At 40.3% G+C, this 20,605-nt stretch overlaps 2 protein-coding genes across 2 annotated transcripts; one reads left to right on the top strand and one right to left on the bottom strand.

Annotated features, from left to right (window-relative positions):
- Nucleotides 1–1,343: 1,343 nt before the first annotated feature.
- LOC137165192 (serine protease inhibitor Kazal-type 6-like) lies at nucleotides 1,344–7,138 on the top strand. The gene is made up of 4 exons (XM_067566352.1): nucleotides 1,344–1,490; nucleotides 2,348–2,370; nucleotides 4,394–4,512; nucleotides 6,948–7,138. The coding sequence occupies exons 1-4, from the start codon at nucleotides 1,370–1,372 to the stop codon at nucleotides 7,009–7,011; spliced, it is 327 nt and encodes a 108-aa protein (XP_067422453.1). The 5' UTR covers nucleotides 1,344–1,369; the 3' UTR covers nucleotides 7,012–7,138.
- Nucleotides 7,139–14,609: 7,471 nt separating this feature from the next.
- Nucleotides 14,610–20,334, bottom strand: LOC137165436 (serine protease inhibitor Kazal-type 6-like). Its single transcript, XM_067566699.1, has 4 exons — nucleotides 20,239–20,334; nucleotides 18,027–18,052; nucleotides 16,022–16,149; nucleotides 14,610–14,893 (listed from the first exon to the last, which is right to left on the bottom strand). The coding sequence occupies exons 1-4, from the start codon at nucleotides 20,291–20,293 to the stop codon at nucleotides 14,848–14,850; spliced, it is 255 nt and encodes an 84-aa protein (XP_067422800.1). The 5' UTR covers nucleotides 20,294–20,334; the 3' UTR covers nucleotides 14,610–14,847.
- Between the last annotated feature and the right edge of the window lie 271 nt (nucleotides 20,335–20,605).

The raw sequence follows: 20,605 nt of genomic DNA on the forward strand, positions 1-20,605 counted from the left end.
ATTGCTGCAGCACCAAGGAAATAGAATCTGGCCGTAACTCCTCTCCTGGTGATTCTGCCAGCACAAGGGACTCTACAATGGGGAGGACTAGTGTATCTGGATCCTATGGCACCCTCCTCCCAATGGGGGATTGGGAGAGGCAAGGAGGTGAGGTGGCCAGCGTGCATTACACTCCAGCTTTGCTCAACTGGCATATGGTCCCTTAAGGTCTGTTGCCAGTTGCCACAAGCACTTCCAAGGCTGCCCTAACCAGGGCTAAGAGTGGGAATCAGGGGGGCTGTGACATGCAAAAGCTGAGTAACTCCTCCAGTTCCCTGCCTTATACTCTTCGCTCTCACCCCTGCTCCTCCAGGAGTTCCCCATTCTTTGCTTTATGCTCTCAGGATTTACAAGATTTAATTTACACCTCAAACCTCCTTTGTCTTGAAGATGTATTTCTGCTTCCTACAAAAAGTAATGTTCCCTTATCTGCACATTTCTGCTTCTAAGAATGAGAGGGATTCAGTCTCCAAGGATAGATCCAGCTACGTGTTAACATATTCTTCACCTGCACTTTCATTATGTCTTTTTAGAGGGCAGAAGAGCTGAAAAAAAATTCATTAGACATTATGTGACATTAGACTGTACTTGTTGATCCCCAGTCTCCATTAGATGCATATGGGATGTTAAACAAACATTGCTCATCTGTTCTTCAGCATACTAAAACATCCACCGCAAACACACGCTCATCCATTCACTGACATGATCTGAAAAATCCTGATACACCGCAAACAGTTGTATTGGTTTGTAAGATATATAATTCACTGATACAAGAGAATTGCTGCTTTGTACTTCATCCATACACCAGCGCTGACCCAAATCCTATTTTTATTTGAAAATAAATGTCATACCAATGCATTGCTTTTGTAACCATGACTTTCTCATGATGAAATTATTTTCAATAAATCCATCAGAACATAGCTCAATCCAGTGAGTAGACCTTCTCCCCCCACTGCAAGGAAATGTACATGACACTGGAACTCAGTAAAGATGTAAAGATGTTGAGAAATTGCCATCCTCTCTGTAGAGCTCCTCCTTTTGAAAGCTATGTACCTCCATGAAAATATTCAGATTGGGCTGAAGTGTTGATTACTGATTGTACAATACATCTTGTTAACAAGATTCATTGGGCAAAGATCAAGAATGTGACTCATGCTCATCCTGCTTTTCTGGAAATCATATTGATAAAGAGCATTCCTGAGTGTTGGGGACTGCTCCTCAAAAACTTTCTGGTTTCCATTAACAGTACCAAGCCATGAGGGTGATTTCATAATCAAACTGAAGAATCTGGACCCCTGCAGCTATATCTATATATATGTGAGCTTAACTCATGGAATTTATTCAGAGAAATCCACTAAGCAGAGACTCAACCAGAGATACAGCAGCTATCTCCACCATGGAGATGACAGGTGTCGTTCTTCTCCTGACTCTGGCAGTTTTCTGCTACCCAGGTGAGTAACTTTTACTAACCCCTGCAGTGAAAGTGGTGGCACAATTCTCTGCCACCTGCAATCATTAATTAATCATGTCCTGGCCTCAGATAGCAAGGAGAAGGAGGATACATTGGTTGTGGGAGTGCACGCCACCCTAGAGTCCTTCATGCATATATATTAGCCCCTCAGACTTAGGCTTCTCTTTCACCTTGTTGAGATAGCTGCCATTGTTTGACAATATGTCCAGACTTGGTAACCTCAGCAGGCTATTAATCTTGGGCACCACAGTGAGTTTTTGCATTTATGTGTCTCTTAGCATAGAATATGCCCATCTTCTCCTTGCGTCCTTTTTACCAGAGCCAAAGTCCACTAAAGTCAATGGAAAGCCTCTCATTGATTTCAGTGGGCTTTAGATGGCCTATAAAGCAGAGGGTAATATAGATTTAGTGTGGCTGTTTCTATGCTTTAGGGGTGAGTCTGAAGACATTCTCCTGAAAAGGGCATCACTGCGGTTCCTGCTCCACTTGCTGTGATGGCGCAGACTATACCAGTGGCAAACATCCATTTTAAATATTCTCACTCAGTAAATAATCCAAGTAATCAAGATCTACACAATATTTCGTAACTATTATTTTTTTCTGCACATTCTGCTAGGAATGTAATGTTTTATGGAGCGCCGCACCCAGAAAAACACGCTCTGTTAAATGCAGCCATTATTCATTAACGTGACATATTAGTGCAGGGAATTTGCTCTCCCTGGTGTTTGCTGGGTTAGAAAGCTGGCATTTCAGTTTTTCTACGACAGACAGATGTTTTACATTTAATTTCTCTCGTTTCCTTCATTTTTATCTGTTATGTCTGTGTTTTTATTCCAGATGTTTCCAGTCATGATGGCAAAGTGAGTCCAGCTCTTATTGTTATTGAGCCTTCATGTTCCCTTGTCTCAAGAGAAACTTTGTAAGCACTATGTGGTCAAGAGCTCTGTGTTGGAATCATTTCCTCCCTCCAGAAGAGCTAATGAGCAGGCTAGGATCATCAAAAAGGGACTACCTCAGTGCCAATAAGATAAGAGAATAATTCCCTGGGATTCAGTTACACTGGGTGTACGTGGTCAAACCATTGTTTTCCGTGCACCATTTGACATGATGCAATCTCCGGATGGATTGTTTGAGACTCAAAAATCTACAGGGGAGGGAAGTGATGAGGAAAATATCAAGGAGAGAGTTTGAAATTTCAAACCACTATTTGTCTATATATCTCATTAGGAAGACTCTTTTCCCACTACAGATGATTCTGGATACTGGGGGCTAACTTCTTCTGTTTACTGAGTCAGATGACCAGTTATTGCCAGTATGGGGCAGCCAGTTCATGTTATAAATTAGACAGAAAGCTATGAGAGCCTCTCTTCTGCATCTCCATCAACAGCAGATAAATCGAAACAGCCATAATAGTGACTTTTCCTTTCCTAGGTATATGTAAGATAGGATAGGGTGAAATCTTTAACCTTAATATGTAGAGATGGGACATATTGGGGGCCATTTATATCCCTTATTCTACAGCTTTGGGGTTTTGAATGAAATGGACTTTAAGACACAGAGAAATGAAGTGATTTGCAGGCATACAGCTAGCCAGGGGTGGAACTAGGACTAGAACCCATGTCTCCTGACTCCCAGACCAGTGCCCTCTCCTATGGACTTTAAGAAGCAATGGGCAAGATTATTTCTTGTGTCCCTCCCTTCAGTATACTTTCCATAAGCATAAAATATTCAGGATATTCATCTGTTTCAAAAGTACTCTCCCATTCCCAGCAGCTTCCCTGATAGCCCCACCTCTCTCTTTTTTTCTTGGGTCACCCCTACTTACTGCCAGAAGCTTATGTGGAGTTCCTCCCTTTTGTCCCTTGAAAGACTACTGTCCATTTGACACAATTCCCCCAAAAGGACCCATAGCGTCTCTCTTTCAACACAAATTCCCCATCAAACTCCCAATCCTCCAAACTTTCAAGAACTTATCATCCTACAACCATATAACACTTCTTACAACTCCCTTCCCAGTAGGACCCCAGCAAATTTGCAAAATATTTTTCAGACTGATGCCCAGCTACACTGCCTCCCTCTGTACAAACTTCTGCCCCACAACTCTATATTCACTTAGGTATGGGGCTAAGAGGAGCATGTCACTAATTGGAACGACACAAGTCTTACTAAAGGATTGAGTCAGTATGGATGAGGGATTAGATTGAGGTCTGGCCTGGTTCTTATTCTGGTTGAACTAACTCTCCATCCCTAGTTACAAGAGAGGTCTCCAGCTGGTGACTAGGATTAAAGGTTGAATCGGGCTTCTCCTGCCTATATGCTCTTTCAGATTTTTAACCTTTGTAACTGAAAAATCCCCTTTTACAGTTTTGGCACCTCAGCTCCTCTCTCAGCTGGTGGTCCAACAGAGAGCTGCCAATTTGAGGGATGTGGGAAGAGACTCAGTATTTAACCCTTTAAAACCCAGCTACATGCATCTTCGAGAACCTGAATTTCTTCACAAAAATAACACTATCTCAGCCTTCCAAATACACACTCAGCTTGGACTGGTTCATGAGTTGTTCTTCTGTTCTTGGGCCTGGCTCTGCTGGTGGTGATTGGGGAAATGGGCCTTACTTCTGATGTTTGATTTTACAAACTTCCCCGTGACATTACTATTATTTATTGGGCACTGACAATGTGCTCAGCACTATACAATCAAGAGGAAGACAAGAGCCCCTGTCTCAAAGAACTCACAATTCAAGTTAGACTGACAGTATAGCTGGGGGACCTGGTAAGATTAGTGTTAGAGGCAGAAAGCGGAGAACTGGCACGCCTGTGGCTCGTAGAGCAATAAGAGGAAAAGATGGTATTTGGCATTAAAATGTTGTATTGTTATATTTGCAGAAAAAATGTGAGTATAACCCAAAGGATGATCCTATCCCGTGCCCCACAGCCTATGCACCTGTCTGTGCCACTGATGGGAGAACTTACAGAAACTACTGTTACTTTGGCAGAGCCATGAGGTGAGTCCTGAAATAAACTACTTGTGCAGAGTAATAGAAACAACACCCAGAGCTAATCTATCCATCTTTTCCAGAAGGGTTTTCCTCCCAGAGAAGCAACACCCCTCCATTTACTCATCTCCTTCTAGGGTTACTTTTTTGTTTGTTTTTTGACTTACTCTGCAATTGCTTTTACAATGAAAAACTGTCCTGGAACAAAGCCAAATTGATTCAAATTCATTGCAAGGTAGCTTTCATTCTGATCACTGGGGTTTCTTCAAACAGCTTCATATTAGAAATGTTTGGAGGGATGGGATAATCAGAAAAGAATCAACAAGGATCAGACACTCTTTTAATAAGTGAGGATCTTGCTGAATATAAGGAACCAGAGTCCAACACTTCAAATGTGTTACTAAAAAGTAGTAGCAGAACAGACTTGTCTTGCTTAGGAATAATAAAGGAAAATCTCCTATGATCCTGAGTTTTGAGTTTCCTGCTTTTGAACCTTCCCTCATCTGGTTCACTGGGTCAGACTCTAACCTTAGTTACACCAGTGTATATGGCACTATATGAGTAGAAGGATTCATAATTAATTGTGTAACTCCACAGTGTGTCTCCTGACTTCAATGGAGTGTCTCTGAACTCACAATGGTAAAAATTGGTCAGAATCTGGCCAGTTGCTTTCTTAAAATTTACAATGGGGTATCACCTTGTTGAAAAGCAATTTTATTAGCGACCCGGAAGCGTGGGAGCCCAGATACTGTAATTAGTTACCTTGTGGCTTTAAAAGAGCTCAACTAATAGAACAAAATTGTTCATATGAAAATATTAAATGTTAACATTTTTCTTCTTAACTCAGGATGGAAATATCTTTGCACTGGGAGTGAGCAAACCTAACTGAATACCATCAGACAGAGATAGAGCTGGTTGGAAGATGATTCCCCCCCCAAAAAAATAGTATTTGGTGAAAACAATTTTTTGTCAAGAATTTATTTTGAATTTTTTTGAGGGGGATTCAAAAAAACATCAAGAGCTTTTCTATTGAAAATGTGTGTTGGGTTATTGTCCAGCGTTAGAGTGAGGTTGTTCCCACTGTTTTCTTTTAAAATGCAGAAAGTCAGATATGTGGGTTGGAGGAGGTTCTAGGCAGAAGCTCTACAGTGAAGTTGACAGGCCAGAGTAATTTCAGGGGTAATATGTTTTTCTATTCTCATAAAATTCCTAATTCAATGGTAGAAGATATCAGCTCTTTCTCTAATGTTTCACCAGACAATAAGCAGTGTTCCAAACCTCCACAAAAACTGAATCAAACTTTTTGAAAGTCGGAGTAATAGCCAGTAGGAAATTTTTTACATAGCTTTTGGAACACTTTCACAGAAAAAAATATCTATTTTTAATTGAAAAACGTGGGATTTTTAATGAATAATTTACAAATCTGCAAAGATGACTTTCTATGAAAAAGAAAAAAAAGTTGTTCTCATTGGAAAATGTTTTTCCTGTGAAAACTTTCAATCAGTTTAATGGGAAAGTTTGTTTTTCTTCACATTTTTGGTTTTTACCATCTCTGCCTTCCTAGTCTACTTGAAAGCAAAAATGCTGAAGGAGCATGACAGAGGCTGATTTTTTTCAGCTCTCCTAGGAGCTGAAGACGACATCTTCTCATGAGATTTCGAGCCCATTATTGCAGCCCAATTGAAGTTTAGTTCAATACTTATTATCACTCAGCAGACTAAATTTCCATATCTTGACATCTGCATCTACTAGTTCAGTTTCTTAAAATGGAGTCCAGTATCGCAGAGAAAGCAAATGGCAACTCTTTAATAGTTTCAGAGTAAGTTTTACTTACAATTTGCATTTTAGAGAGTAACACTGGAGTCAACCAACATGCTTAAAACAGAGCCCTTATAAGGCATCACTTCACCAAATCCTAAGTAATAGTCTCACCCAAATAGTGAAGTATGCCTAGTGTTAGCTGTAGTGCCTTTGCCTATTAAATTATAGTAGTGTTTTCTTATAAAGGATCAATATTAAACAGGAATGGATGCTTCTAATGTTGCTCTCTAAAAATGCAAATTGAAAGTAAAAGTTATTATTATTATTAGCTTAGCTACCACAATATGCTTGGAGCAGTCCAATACATAAACACAAAGACAGACCATGGCCTACCCACGCTGAGATGATGGTTTCCTACATAGGATGTGTTTGCTTTGGGAAAGTGGTAGTGTTGGGGAAAGAGTGCATTTTTTAATCAATGTAACTTCTTCCAGCCCATATGCATTTCACAACTCCTCTTAATGTCAGTCTGCATATATGAGGGCAGAATCTGATCTATCCCATGTGAATTACTACTGTTATTTGCATGTTTAGTGGGAAATGTTAGAGAAGGTTTTCCCTCCAAGACTATGCCCCTGAAATCTTTTTGTCTACTTTCATCTTTGTCTGTCTGTCTCTTTTAGGGTAGCATGTGGAAAACTTGGCTTAAAACAACCTGGACCATGCCATGAGAAAAAGAAGGCATAAAAGTGGATGTCTTGCTCTGCATTTCCATAAGAACATCTCTGTGTAGAGACACATTCTCCAGTTGTTCTTCTATATAGAAGTTGCAGATGGCATCACTCTCTCTCAGTTTCTTTGTTCAATAAAGTAAATTCCATACAATTCTTTGTTTTTATTTTTTTTTAAAGGGGGATTTATGGCCTCCCATGAAGCCCTTCCTGTTTGTTATGAAGCAACACTGGGTTGAAGCTAGATTCCCACTAAAAGCTTGATTTTTGACTGTCCCTTCTCAAAAAAGGAATCTGATCTTGAAATATTGCACGAAGAGCACATCCTGGGGTAGAGTTTTCCTTGTAATTTTGGTTAAAATAATAAAAAAAAAAAAAATGAATCAAAATTAAGATATTTTGAAAACTGACCTGTTGAAAATGTTGCTAACTTTAATTTGATTCATAACAGCCCCAGCATGGCTTGGCCTGGAAACTTTGCAGTTGATTTGTGTAGTTAGTCCTGCTGAAGAGAAAAACCTTTCCGTATTTTATCAAGGGCCTCATTCTCCATGCCACCACAGCAGTCTTATGCCCATGGAACTCAATGGAGTTGTTTTTACACATAAAGGGCCAGATTCTCTCCTGTGCCAAGTTATTCTTGGTGAGGAGCTAGAGAGGTGAGGGACCCACATACAGTTTCCTGAGTATGATGCTACACTAGCCCTGGCAGAAGTTAGAACACCTATGGGGCTACTCTAATTTACAATATGTGGCCCCTTTTTGACCATAGATCAGCCATGAACTGCCATAGTTAAGAAGAGCTACACTAACAGCAACACCCCACTCCTCCCAATCCCTCCTGTCCACCAGCATGTCTCCTGCTCTCCCCATTCCCTGAGGTGGAAGATTCTCTGAAACACCTGATACTGAGGGAAAAAATAAAACTAGAATTGTATTCCTCTTACAATCTGTTCTTTGAGCCATTTTACAACATCTCTGAGGCTTTCCAGTGGGAGAGGGATTTCATATCTGATTCCATCACACTTCTCCATCTACCTGTGCTTCATGTTGTTCTACATTAAAGGAAAGCCACTCATAGGAAATGCAGGCGGTGAGTGGAGTTGGTAGAGTTGTGCTAATATAAAAGCCACGAGCAGAACTCTGCCATCGGGAAAGTGTTGTGCACCTATGTACCATGGAATAGCTTCTCAATTGGCACAAACCAGCATAGCTCCATTTACTTAATTGGAGTAACACTGATTTATATGAGCTCAGGAGCTGGCCATATGTTTATTTGAACTAGTGACTCCAAAGAGCTCTTGCATACGCATGTGAGATTCATTCAGCATCGTGTTCTGACAGCGGTCACACTCTGATTCCTGAGACCCTTTACCCCTGCCACGTACAGGAAGGCTCCTGGTTATCTTCATTTATCTTGGTAGCTGAAGTCTACACCTTTTTGTGCAAACAGATCAGGGAGTTCCGAGGTCCAAAATCTTCAGTGGTTGAGAAGGCTAAAATTATTTATGGCTAGGAAGTTCTGGAAACATTTCTCAGATTGTAGATAAATTTCTTCAATAGTGCTATAAAGAAAACAAGGAATGGCCCAGATTTTCCTCTTTTGAAATGCAATCTGTCTGGCCAAATAGACTTCATTCCAAGGGTTGGAAGAGCCCAAGTCCTTCAGAACCTCTTAAAGGCAAGCTATTATGTGACTATAGCTAACACAATAATAAAGCTACCTTTAGGCTGGGGTGAGAGGAGGAAAACCTTACAAGAGACAGAAAGTAGCAAGAGGGTGTCTGTGAATAGTAAGGTGCACCAGGTTCATCCTGGGAATTGGTGAGGGATAAGGATTACTAGCCTGGTTTAACAGAAGCTGCCTCATAGCTAGGACTGTGACAGATGCAGCAGATGTCAGGAGAATTGGAAAATGCATCTTCTGTCTTTGGCTCCACAGTTTCATCAAGAGAGGCCCTGCCACTGAAGGGATACCAGCCCCAGTCTGAGACCAAGCATAATCTGCAACACACAAGAGGAATGCACAAGAGTCTTTAGGTTTTCAGTTTTTTGACATAAAGAGTTAAAAGAAAATAATTGCTTGACCAGCTCTACTCATTAATGCTTTTTCTATAATCTGGAAAGAGCTTGCGTGAGACATCAAAGATCACATTCCTTCTCTCTGCATGTGAAAGGACAAAGGATTTTGCTTCGTTGACTTTATTGAACGAGCAAATTAAAAGACAGGGATGCCATCAGTCTGGAAAAAGCAGAGAAGTGTCCTTGTGCAGTGATCTGCTTGTGGAAAGTGAAAGCAAATGGGCAGCTTTCATTCATCCTCAGACTCTGTAGCATGGTTCCTCATGTTTGTAGCCAGTTTTCACACACCTTGCTCTACAAGAGAAGCAGAGAGAGAGAGAGAGAGAGAAAGAGAGACGATCTGAGTGCATAGTCTTCGAAGGCAAACATCTCAAGTTTTCCAGTAAACTAACCAACAGATGCTGATGGGCCATGTTTTGCCCTCAGGTATGCAGCTGGACTTTGATGAGAATTGTGCATGTGTATTGGAGGGTAGAACCCTTATGGAAGAGTCAAGTTAAAGAATACAATTTAATAAGGATAAAATTAATAGGGTTCTATAGAAATTGGACTAAAAACCTACAGAATTAGAATGAGAACCGTTTTAGAGACTCTTTTACCAGTCCACAGATCAGTTAGATAATATCTTTGCTACAGAGTTCTACAGACTGATTTTAAAAATTCTCTATTACAGTTGTACTGGGCTTTTTCAAAAAGGCAATCTTTATTTTAGATTAAAACAGCTCACTTTTCTTCTCACCCCACAAAAAACGCAAATATTTTTATAGAATTCAACTGAAAAATCTCAACATAGAGGCTTGATAGTGCACTCCCTTTATCCTCCTGCCATTAGGCCCATCTAATTTTGGTAATATCATAAGCCTTATTCAGTATCATGGCTTAATATTTAGAGGGGAGATTTCCAAAGGCACAAATGGGAGTTAGACACAACGAACATTGACTTTCAGTGGGAGCTGGGCACCTGACTTCCCTTTGTTTCTCTGGAAGTCTCCCCTAAATCTTTTGTACTACTGCTCAATTTCTGCTAAAGACAGATACAATCTGCCTGACACTGAGGTTTCCCCAAACCCAAGGTCACTACAGCTATCATTTTCCAACAAGATAATAAACACCAGCAGCCATCAACACAATAGCATCAGCAGTGATTAAATTTTTTTTAGAAAATAGCATCAGCAATGGCTTATTGGGGAAATATGTTACAATGAGCTTTTCAAGATCTTATTCCAAAATAAAATTAGTCAAGGGGTAATATTTTTAAAAAGCACGTAGGTGTCATAGGAGCATACATCCTATTTTTCAAAAGTGATTTAGATATTTAAATTTCCTTGAAAGTCAGTGGGACTTCCTACATCGCTAAGATGTTTTTGAAAGTTTTACCCAAGCTCTATTAACACTTTTCAGTAATACGTCTGAAAAGCGCTGGCATGTGACTCCTTGCATTTAACAGCCCGTCCACTCATTTTTAAAAGGTTAATTTTCCCATTGGTACCTCTTCCTGGCCTGATTCTCCATTGCCCTGCACCTCATATGCATGCAGCCCTGTGCAAAGTGGGTGGGAAATGCTACCAAGTCAAAATTGCAGCATTCCACCCATACTTTGTATTGACCTAAGTGACTCCACAAGGAGCAGGGAATGGAAAATGAAGCCTCCTTGTCTCCCTGCTCTCAACTGATGCACAGCTCAGGGCAGAGGCTTCATCAGTTGGGTTGGAAATAACCTATGATAAATTTGAAAAAGCCTCATTTTCTGTTCTGGTCCAAAGCTCGTTAACGTCACAGCAATTGCTGAATCCTGCACCCACTCACACATATCAACCCACCCTAAACTACCAATAGATATTCCATATGGTTGCTGGCCACATGTTGGGGAAGTAAGTCCTTCATGGAGGATCAGCTCTCAGACTATTTTTATTACTCATAATTAGTCATACATTTCTGCTCTTGCCTGGTAGCTCTACCAAACATTCACCGTCAGTACCACAAGCAGGCTGGTAGACCATGGGGTAGTTAGTGACATCTAATGGTGGTTTGCAGCCCCCCTCCTGGAGAATATTTTAATATTTTAGATTATTTTTGCCACCTGTTTCTTCTCTGGCTCCACAGTTCAGGAAGTGGTAAAATGGTTCCCATTCTGTCCAGTGTCATGCATTCAGGTTCAGGATTTTCTTTGTTTCCAATCTGCACTTGATAAGGAGGAAGCAACTCTCTTGCCCCTCTAGATAGTTCACCTGCTAATGGTCATGGGGGACAAGAGTGTCAGTACTATCTAGGGTGGGAAGGAGGGGAAGATCTGACAACTTCTCCTGTAACATGTAATATCTGATGCAGCATAACACTATCGGCACAAACTAGCCAGGAGAGGTGACACATACAAGAAATTGGCCCTGTCATGCAGCACTATTGAATAAAAGTGCCAGAAGAGTTTGTGTGAGACAAAGAGAAAATCAGGGGCAAACCATTCCCATTGCCCTTCTCTATTGCTCGCTGTGGGCCAAGTTCTCAGCTACTAGAAATCAATACAGTTCTGAGGTCTTGAATGGAGTTACATCTATTTACTACAGCTGAGGATCTGGCCTTGTATCTTGCACAGTCTAAGTATAGATTGTATTGACCACATGGATAACTGGACCACAGCAGTTTACTCCCTCTGCTTGATGATACTGGGGTAGTTTTCCTGCTTGATTCATTCCAGCTTCTCTCAATGGTGTTCGTATTTCTCATACATAAAGATCTTATCCAAAGCATGGTGCAAACGATTTACATTGATCTGAGTTCTGAGCAAGGAAATGTGATAGATGACTAGGTGTAATAAGTGGACTAATCTTATCATGCTAACTGGCGACACTGGGAACAAACACACAGACATGGATGATACAATGAGGGACAACATTGGAGAAATTAAATTTAAAACCACTCATGTTTCAAAAAAGGAATGAAGTCTCCTATCCCAGCAAACAACAGGGAATGGACATTTCTGCCCCAGTGAGCTGAGTGTGAAGCTGTAAATCATGCTAAGTACATAATGACTGGATCTGTTTATTGTTGGGCAGAAAACATTTTTCAGGGTTTACTGTTCCACTAGAAGTTTTTGCTCAGCTGGTTGTGAGGACACACTCCAGCTCGTGTGAAGCAGCATAGTTCTGTTGACCGCACTGGAGTTGCACTGATTTATGCCAACTGTGGATCTAGCCATGGATTCCTAAACATGTTTCGTTTCAAAGAATTCAGAAAGTTGATTTAATTTTTATATTTTACTTCTGTCAAGTCTGAAATAATTTCAATGTGATGTCTGTGATATCACAGCCTGACAGCAGGAATTTCCAGGATGTCCTCTCTACAGGAGTGAGCTAATAATAGACAAGCTAGTTCCAGAGAGTCAAATTAACACTTGATCTCAAATGCCCTCAGCAACATCTTCCAGAGATAAATCAATTTTTCTTGGAATTAGCCACTTATTTAGCTTGTTTCAGAATTAATTTCTAAGGCTGCATATGATGCTGAACTTTCCCTTAAAGAATCTGGATTTCCAGAAGTCAGACGAAGGGGTCTGTACATTTATGACCTTCACAACATGCATTATTATAGATTGTGGTTGGACTCAAAATAAATGAGCATCCTCAATTCTCAGCTAAACTTCTTTTATTTATATGTAACTGGATATGGTGACCTGGAAGCCACCGGAGACCCCCTGCAAAAAAGGGTAAGTATTATATTGAGCTACAACTTTCCTCTGTTACTAGAACTGCAAGATCTATCAATATTATTAACTACGCACAGCCTTGCTCTAGCTCACGCTTTCTAAAATGCAAGATGTTGCGTTAATGGAGCCTGGAAGTTTGGAGAGGCTAAAACACAACCCACGGAACATGCCCCCAAACAAAGAAACTGATACAATATAAGAAAGCATGACTTACCAAAACTCATCTGGCATACCTCCTTACTCACCCCTTGAGCCTAGTAGCCTCACCCTGCAACAACCCCAAAAAGAAACACATTCTTTCTGCACCAATCATTTACAAAAGGATTCAGGAGAAATTGGTCACATTCTCAGTTTGCAGATACATAACTGCAAGGACTCAGTGTGATATCCAGAGCTCCTCTGATATCCTGCTGATGCTCCTCCCTGCCAACCTCCAAACTTTCTGGCTAACTCTCACACACCTGGGTACCAATTACCGCCATCCTTCACAACAAAGGGGAGAGGGTACTAGGTGCTGACCCATCAATCAGCAGAGAGGACTCCCTAGAGTAGAGTGTACCCCCATCACTAACATGCCCTCTTTCTCCTTGTCTAGGACCATGAAGAGTTAATTAAGGCTTGTTGGTGACAGAGGTGTGCCTTTTCATCACAACAAAGGGGAGCAAGTTACCCGAGAAGCAGAATATCGTCATAATGAAGAGCACCTGTACCTGTTATTTTCCTGGTGGAGAAGATTGTCAGATCTGTGTTGAATGTCTGTTAGTGCTCTGCTCAGTAGGTGCTGTCTGAAGAAACCCTGTTTACAGAGCCCAGTTATCCCCCTTCTTCTTGACTGTGAAATCCCACATCAGTCATTCTGTTGCAAGGTACAGTATGCTGTATACTAACAGCCAATTACTCAATCTGGATTGATAAATGAGGTGTTTGGTGTGTTGTCTGTCTGTCTTCCAAGTTCATTAAGGTGAATAATGGCCGAGAGATAAATCTCTTCCTCATTATCCATTTTGTTGCAGTTTCTGCTAGTGCTTTATTCAAAATCAAATTGACATGTTTCACGTTCAAAATTTGCTTTCCATTAACACCCACAAAAATCTGCTAAACAATTTCAGTTTTCATGAACATTCCTTCTAGCGAATCTGTTTCCTGGAATATTCACAGAAAGCAAATGAAAAGGGGCACAAATAAAGCTAAAACAAACTCTCAAAAAGGATCCAATAAAGCAGGTACCATAGGAATAGTCTGAAGTATAAGAGCAGAACAGAAAATTCATTAGGGCTGGAAATGAGATGTATGAAGCCAACTTATCAGAGGAAGTGAAAAAGAGACACCATTAATCAAACAAATGGAGATTGTTTGTTTGACAATGACATTACACAGTCAGTCATAGCTCCTGCATTTGTTTTCTGCTTGCTTATTATCTCTTATGTAAAACGAGATGTTAAGAGATGACACGGTAGTCTCTAATAAATGGGCCTATGTATCTAGTGCTTATTAGTGGTATTTGTGATGTTAAAAATTGTACGCTATCATTTTAACTTCTCAGTGAGTTTCTGGTCCTGCTTGCATGCTACAGGGCTCCGTAAGAAAGCCTGCAGCTAGAACCAGATTGCAGCAATTCAATCTGCAAAGAGCCACCCTAAAGCAGGATAGGTTGAATGTGCCTCTGTTTTAGGGTGCAGCCTGCTTTGTCTTTCTCTGTTGTGGGGTTCTTGTGTGTTAGGGTTCTGAATTCTAAGAAATAAAGTAGGGTTACATTGCAAACTTCCAAAATGGGTATTTTATGTTTTTATCTAATTTCTCTGTGTGTATGTGTATCATAAACACAGCAGTTTTGTATCTTTTGTTCACTGGAATTACTGCTCTGTAATGATTTTCTGTACACTGGAAAGGACTCATATACAACATAACAGTCCATAATCCTTTCCTCTTGACAAGAAAAACTGGACAAAAATTTATCCTGATTTGCTTGTTTAATAAAGTAAGCTCAAGAGAGGGTGATGTGATCCAAACTGATAACAGAAACAGATAGTGTAGTTAGGAGTTTCAGACTCAGATATAATGAGGATTCATTCAACATGCACCAATTTGCTTCAGACGCAGTGCCCCATTATTTTTCCTAGAAGAAAATGAAAACAGAGAAATTAGAGACAGTGAACTTGATGTTACAGACTAAAATCTGACAAAAGTCCCCAAATAACACAACTTGTGAACAGAGATGCCATGAGAATTTGTAGTTTTCTACTAGATTGATAGAGCCACTTCTTGACTATTTTCCCCTCACAGATTATAGCATGGATGCTCATGTGAACTATCAAACCTCGTGGGCCTGCAAATTTGGAAGGGAAATCTCATGAGAGAAGGATCTACTCTTGTGATGTTGAGCCAGAAATATTGCAAAAACTACCTCCTTTGTTGCTGCATTTTTGCTCTTAGGATTCTGCATAAACCCAGAATGCCCAGAGTTACATGAAAACTAAACTAATATGTTATAATTTAATTAAATGTGAAAACTTGAACTTCAAGTTTTGCACAGGTTGTGTAACTCCGTATGTCACCCAATCTGGTTTACCTATCTCTAGAGTTAAGACACTGCCATCTTGGATTAACAAATGGTGAAAAACATCCAATATTTAATGCTTTTATCACCTATTCAAGTTCTTCTAAAGCCCAAAAGGTAACTGTCTGTCAGGGTTGCCATGTTGCTGGGAAATCAGGGGGGATTTTGCTAAATAAAAGACCACGGAATTTAGTTTGACACTAATTTTCAGCAAGACGGCCACCACAAATACTACAACAACGTGAGACTCTGCTATTGCATAGACCCTGATAGAAACAAGATGGCTCCTAACGGGATTTCTTTTTAAAAAACAATTTTATTCTTATTCCATGAGAAAACTCTTCTGCTGCTTTCAATATTTTTCAGTTCTATAGGACATAGGTTTAGTCCCAGATTTCTTGTTAGCAAACATCGCATTTGGGAGTGTAGCTCTGTGGAATCTTCTTCTGATTGTCTGGTCTATAATCTCTTCTGAGATAGGGAGCTCTCCACAGACTTCTAGTGATCAGTATCTGAATAAATTTGGCCTCATTACTGAGAGAAACTCTATAGAAACTAAGCAAACAAATACAGATTCTGAACATGGAAGCAACCTTATAGTATAACAACATTCATAGAAGTAGCAGATAAATCAATTATTTTCAAAGTTTTAGTGCCTGAGGAGCAGTTATTTGTTTCTGTACTTACATGACTGCCACACAAAAGAAACATTTGTTTGTATAGGTTTTGCCATCAGAGCCACAATAAGGTTGATAGACCTTTGCACAATAAATCTCTCTACCCCTCCCTGGGTTCTTAAATTCACTGCAGTCAACCTATAAACAAAATAATACCATTTTATTTCAAATTCCCTCTCATTTATCTCATCTACAACTGCAATAATAATGGAATTATCTACTCTCTGAGCCAGATCTTCAATTGGTGTGACTCAGTGTAGTCAATGAAGCTACCCACATTTACACCAGCTGAAGATCTAGCTCTCAGTCTACCAGAAGTAGTTAAAACAATGGAACCAACAAACTAGTTTTTCCCACTGAGAAGTATCTGACACAAGCAGAGCCAGGTTTATGACATCTTCCTAGGATTTGCTATCCTTCTGAGACAGTCTGTGTTGAAGGGATGGGCACAGGGAGGGGTGTTGGGAACAGAGCTGCTAGGGAAATGGAAACATGTTTGTGAAAATGTCCATGGAAAATGTATCCCTTTTTTGCTTTAAAAATGTGAGTTATGAAAGTTTTTGACCAACATTAGTTTCAAGCCTTTCTTTACTGTGGGGAAGTTCAGATTCCTGAACATATGTTAGATTCATTCAAAGACTTTCTTATCCCTGAAAGTAGCAGCTTCCAACTCATTTTATAACTGTGAAAAGAACTGGCTGTGGAAAATTGCAGGCAGGTCTTGTTCAGTTATGGTGCAGTTATTAAACATAAAAAGAAATTGAGAAAGAAGAATCCCAACTTAAATCTACCTTACTCTTGTATCAGTTATGGATCAGGGCCTTAAATGCAGTTAACAAGGCTTCACCTGTGATGCTGCAAGATCCTAGCTAATGGGTAAGATGTGGACAAAGGGTGAAATCCTGGCTACATTGAAGTTAATGACAACACTCCTGTTGACTTCCACCACAGAGTCAGCACTTCACCCAAAACTTTTATATATATATCTCTACCTAAATGTGGAGAAATCACTCCCCAGAAAAGCCCCACCTTCCTGAGCTCTGGTTAGGTAGGGGCTGGGAGGAAATTCCACCTGGCCCCCTGCTGCCAGCCTGCCTTTCAATGGTGGGGCAGAATGTCACTCCGCAACAAGGATGGGGGATTGGCTGCGGGCCATCTAATTGGTTCTGGGCCAGCTAGCTGGGATGGGGGTATGTGTGATGCTGTAGGTGTCCTTTGTGATTGAGTGCTGTTGTGGCTATGAGGAGCTGGCTAAATATAGCCTGGATCCAAGACTGTAGCCAGGCTGAGGAGTCCCAACTGGCAACGGACACCTGTGAATGCACTAGAGACCAGGACTCAGTGGTAGTCTAAATGTGTGCTAGACTAAAGCCCCCGCACCATTGCAAGGCTTGGAAGGTACTTTGTTTGGGACTGAGACTAGGCAGTGACTCTGAGTCACTTTGGAGAGACTTTGTTCTGTATATTCAGGGCTTGGTGGCTGGGTACATTTTACTATTCATGGAAGGTGTGTATCTGACTCCCCAGTATAACCCAAGGGCATGTCTCTGCTCAGATAAAAATGTGGTTTGTTGTTGAAAGCAGCATTTGTTTGTGGGGTTTATTCCTGCCTTCTCAAATGGGGATGGGGTGTTGTCAGAGGAGTTGTCTCAGGCATGTGGCTTGGGATATGGGACCCGCTTGACAGCTGATGGGATTTAGACTCCTAAGTCTCTAAATCACCTTTTAAAATGAGGTTTAGTCTCCTAAATCCATTAGGCATTGCAATGCTGAGCGCAGCAATGCCTAGATAGCATTTAGGCCCAGATTTTTAAAGCTATCAGTCTGACTGTATGGGAACCATGTATCTGAATCTGAGGGATTTAGTCTCTGAATCCTGTAGCATTCCTGTATTCCACCTTTTCAAATACTTCCCATTTCATTTCTTTTTGTGTTTTTTCTGCCATATATCTTGACTATGAAATGATTCCAAACCATTTCCCCTTGAAACCCGGGATCAAGGGAAAAAGACTCACCTGATTCCCAGCTTGACTGGCAGCACCTGGAACAAAATCAGATACAAAAGATCAAATAAAGCAAAACGTTTGAAAGCTATTCAATTAAACATGGTAACATTCACCAGTTCATATGGGCTGCTTTGTGCCACTCTAACCACACAAAGCAGCTGTAACCTGGGATTAATTGTATCTAGTAAATATTACCGAAAGGTTTCCTGTACTCAGGATCATTCATGAAATATTACGTCCTTTTAAGGAAATCATAACAGTGTTTAATATAGCATGCTTGTCAGGACTTACTATAACTACTACCAAATCTTATTTACTTTTGGATATTTGAAATCTGCGTCAATATCTAGTACAGCCTTTGCCTTGGAGAGGAAATGAAGCCCCTTTCAGTCAAATGGAAGCATCAACGTAAGATTAAAGGCCAGGAAGTCAGTTTTGTGCTTAATGCTCATCAATTCAGGATGGCCTAATGGTTAAGACCCCCAACTAGGTAATAAGAGAGCTGGCTTCCATTCTTAGCCCTACTACAAATTTATTTTGTGACCTTACTTCAATTACTTAATCTTTCTGAGCCTTGATTTCCCCTTACTAGTGAGGTCTAGTAATAAGGTTGTTAGTGAGGATAATAGGTACTGTCTCTTTCACTCTTTATCTGTCCTGTCTATGTAGATTGCAAGCTCTTAGAGACAGGGCCTGTTTCTTACTATATATGTCCAGCACCTAGTACAATGGAACTCTGATCTCAATTGGGTTCTCCAAGTGAAACTTTAAATAACAACACTACACAGAAGAAATTAGCTATTCTTGGAATAAAGCACTTTTTGATGACATGCAGTTTTCTTTTTTTAGGGATGTATATGATGTTAGGGATGTCCTGAAACAGTCTCGGCTTCCAAAGGATAAGAGAAGTCAAAGAGCTCTGTACACATGTTTTTCACAAATTACAGGATTAGTTGGGTGTGACCCAAATTTAATTAACACCCTTAGGTCTCTGTTGAAACTCTCTTGTCTAGTGCAACTTATGATCAAATAAGATCACTTAAAATCATATATATTAGCAAAAGTTACACATAGACCTTGCATCAGATTTCAGTCTCCTGTGTACCACCAAATCCCACAAAACTCAATTTATGTTTGCATCATCCTGGAACTGGATCAGATTCAGGCCACCTCCCCCTAAAAGGTAAAACATTATTAGTTTTATTAACTGTTTAGTGCCAACTGTGTACCCAACAGTGAACAAGACCCAAAGATAGCAGCAGTGCCTGTCACAAAAACCTTGCAATCTAAGAGAAGATGCATTGTGAAATCCAGAAGAGAAAATAATTTATTTTTTTCTTAGAATGCCAATAGTAAATTTGTTAGAACTGGTCAAAACAAAATGGTCGGAACAGTTTTCTGTCAGAAACCGGTGTTTTGTCAAAATCAAAAAGTTTCAGCAGAAAAAGTCAATATAATTTAAAATCGAAATGGAATATTTCATTCTGACTTTTTTGGCTTGTTTCAACTTCCATAATATTTTTATAAAATATTAACTGTAGTATTGCATTATATTGTACTTAATATTTATGGTCTTATGTTTCAACAGTCTCAGAATGAAATGTTTTAATAAGGTCATTTTGATGTTTCCAAATTGAAAGTGTTCAGAATTTCCATGGGGAGGGAGAATTGGACATTTCAACTTTTGTTCCAATTTGGGACAAAAACAAATTTCCAAATGTTGGAATTTCCTGTGGGATGGTCATGCAAGTTTTACCATTCTGTAGCCTGCAGACCCCTGGTCTCTTAAAGCTATCTCCAACCGTTAGAGGATTCCATCGATCAAGCTCACACTGCCTGACTCACCCCTTAACCGCAGAATAGGATACAGTTCTGTCTTTGCACCATTACCAAGGAATGGGTTCCTTTTGCTCAAATTCTTTAAAGTTGCTGAGCTGTTCCTTGTTACGTGGTGCACAAGAATTCACTTGCCAGTGTGGCTCCCTTACAGCATCTAAATGTGGAACTTGGCCAGGTTCCCCATTCCTTCCCTCTCCATTGAAAGCGAATAAGCCACTGCACCAACACCTGGAAAGAGGAACTCCCCTGAGCAGTGCGTGCATCTTTCTCTTAAGGCTCCCCTCTCCTTTCTGCCTGGAAACTGGGTTGGGTTGACTACATCATCTTGGGGACAATGCACTAAGCCACCCTCAGCATATCAGGAAATAAGAAACGTTCTTACCAGAGAAGCAGAAAATTGCAAGAGTGAGGAGCAAAAGAGCTTCTGTCATCTTCATAGTGGAGTTGGGTGTCTAGCCTCTTTCACACCTGTTAGTGCTTTGCTAAGTAAATCTCCTTCAGTGAGCTTACACATATATATATGTAGCAGTCACCTGGACTGCGAAATCACACTGACATGGTAATTGGTATGAGAGAGAAGGTGTTGCCTGTTGGATAGTGTCAGTTTGTAAGCAACATCTCACCTCTTCTCAATGTGTTTACCCTATACTTATACAAATCATAGGAATCAGAGCTTGGATCTTGCTGATAATGGAGACATACTGCACATTAAACAATCTCCCTTTCCCAGCTGACCACTACATTTCTAG

Source organism: Emydura macquarii, unplaced genomic scaffold (genome assembly GCF_026122565.2).
Source record: "Emydura macquarii macquarii isolate MOO-44397 ecotype Brisbane River unplaced genomic scaffold, CSIRO-AGI_Emac_v2 contig_2768, whole genome shotgun sequence".
In the NCBI taxonomy this organism is placed as follows: Eukaryota; Metazoa; Chordata; order Testudines; family Chelidae; genus Emydura; species Emydura macquarii.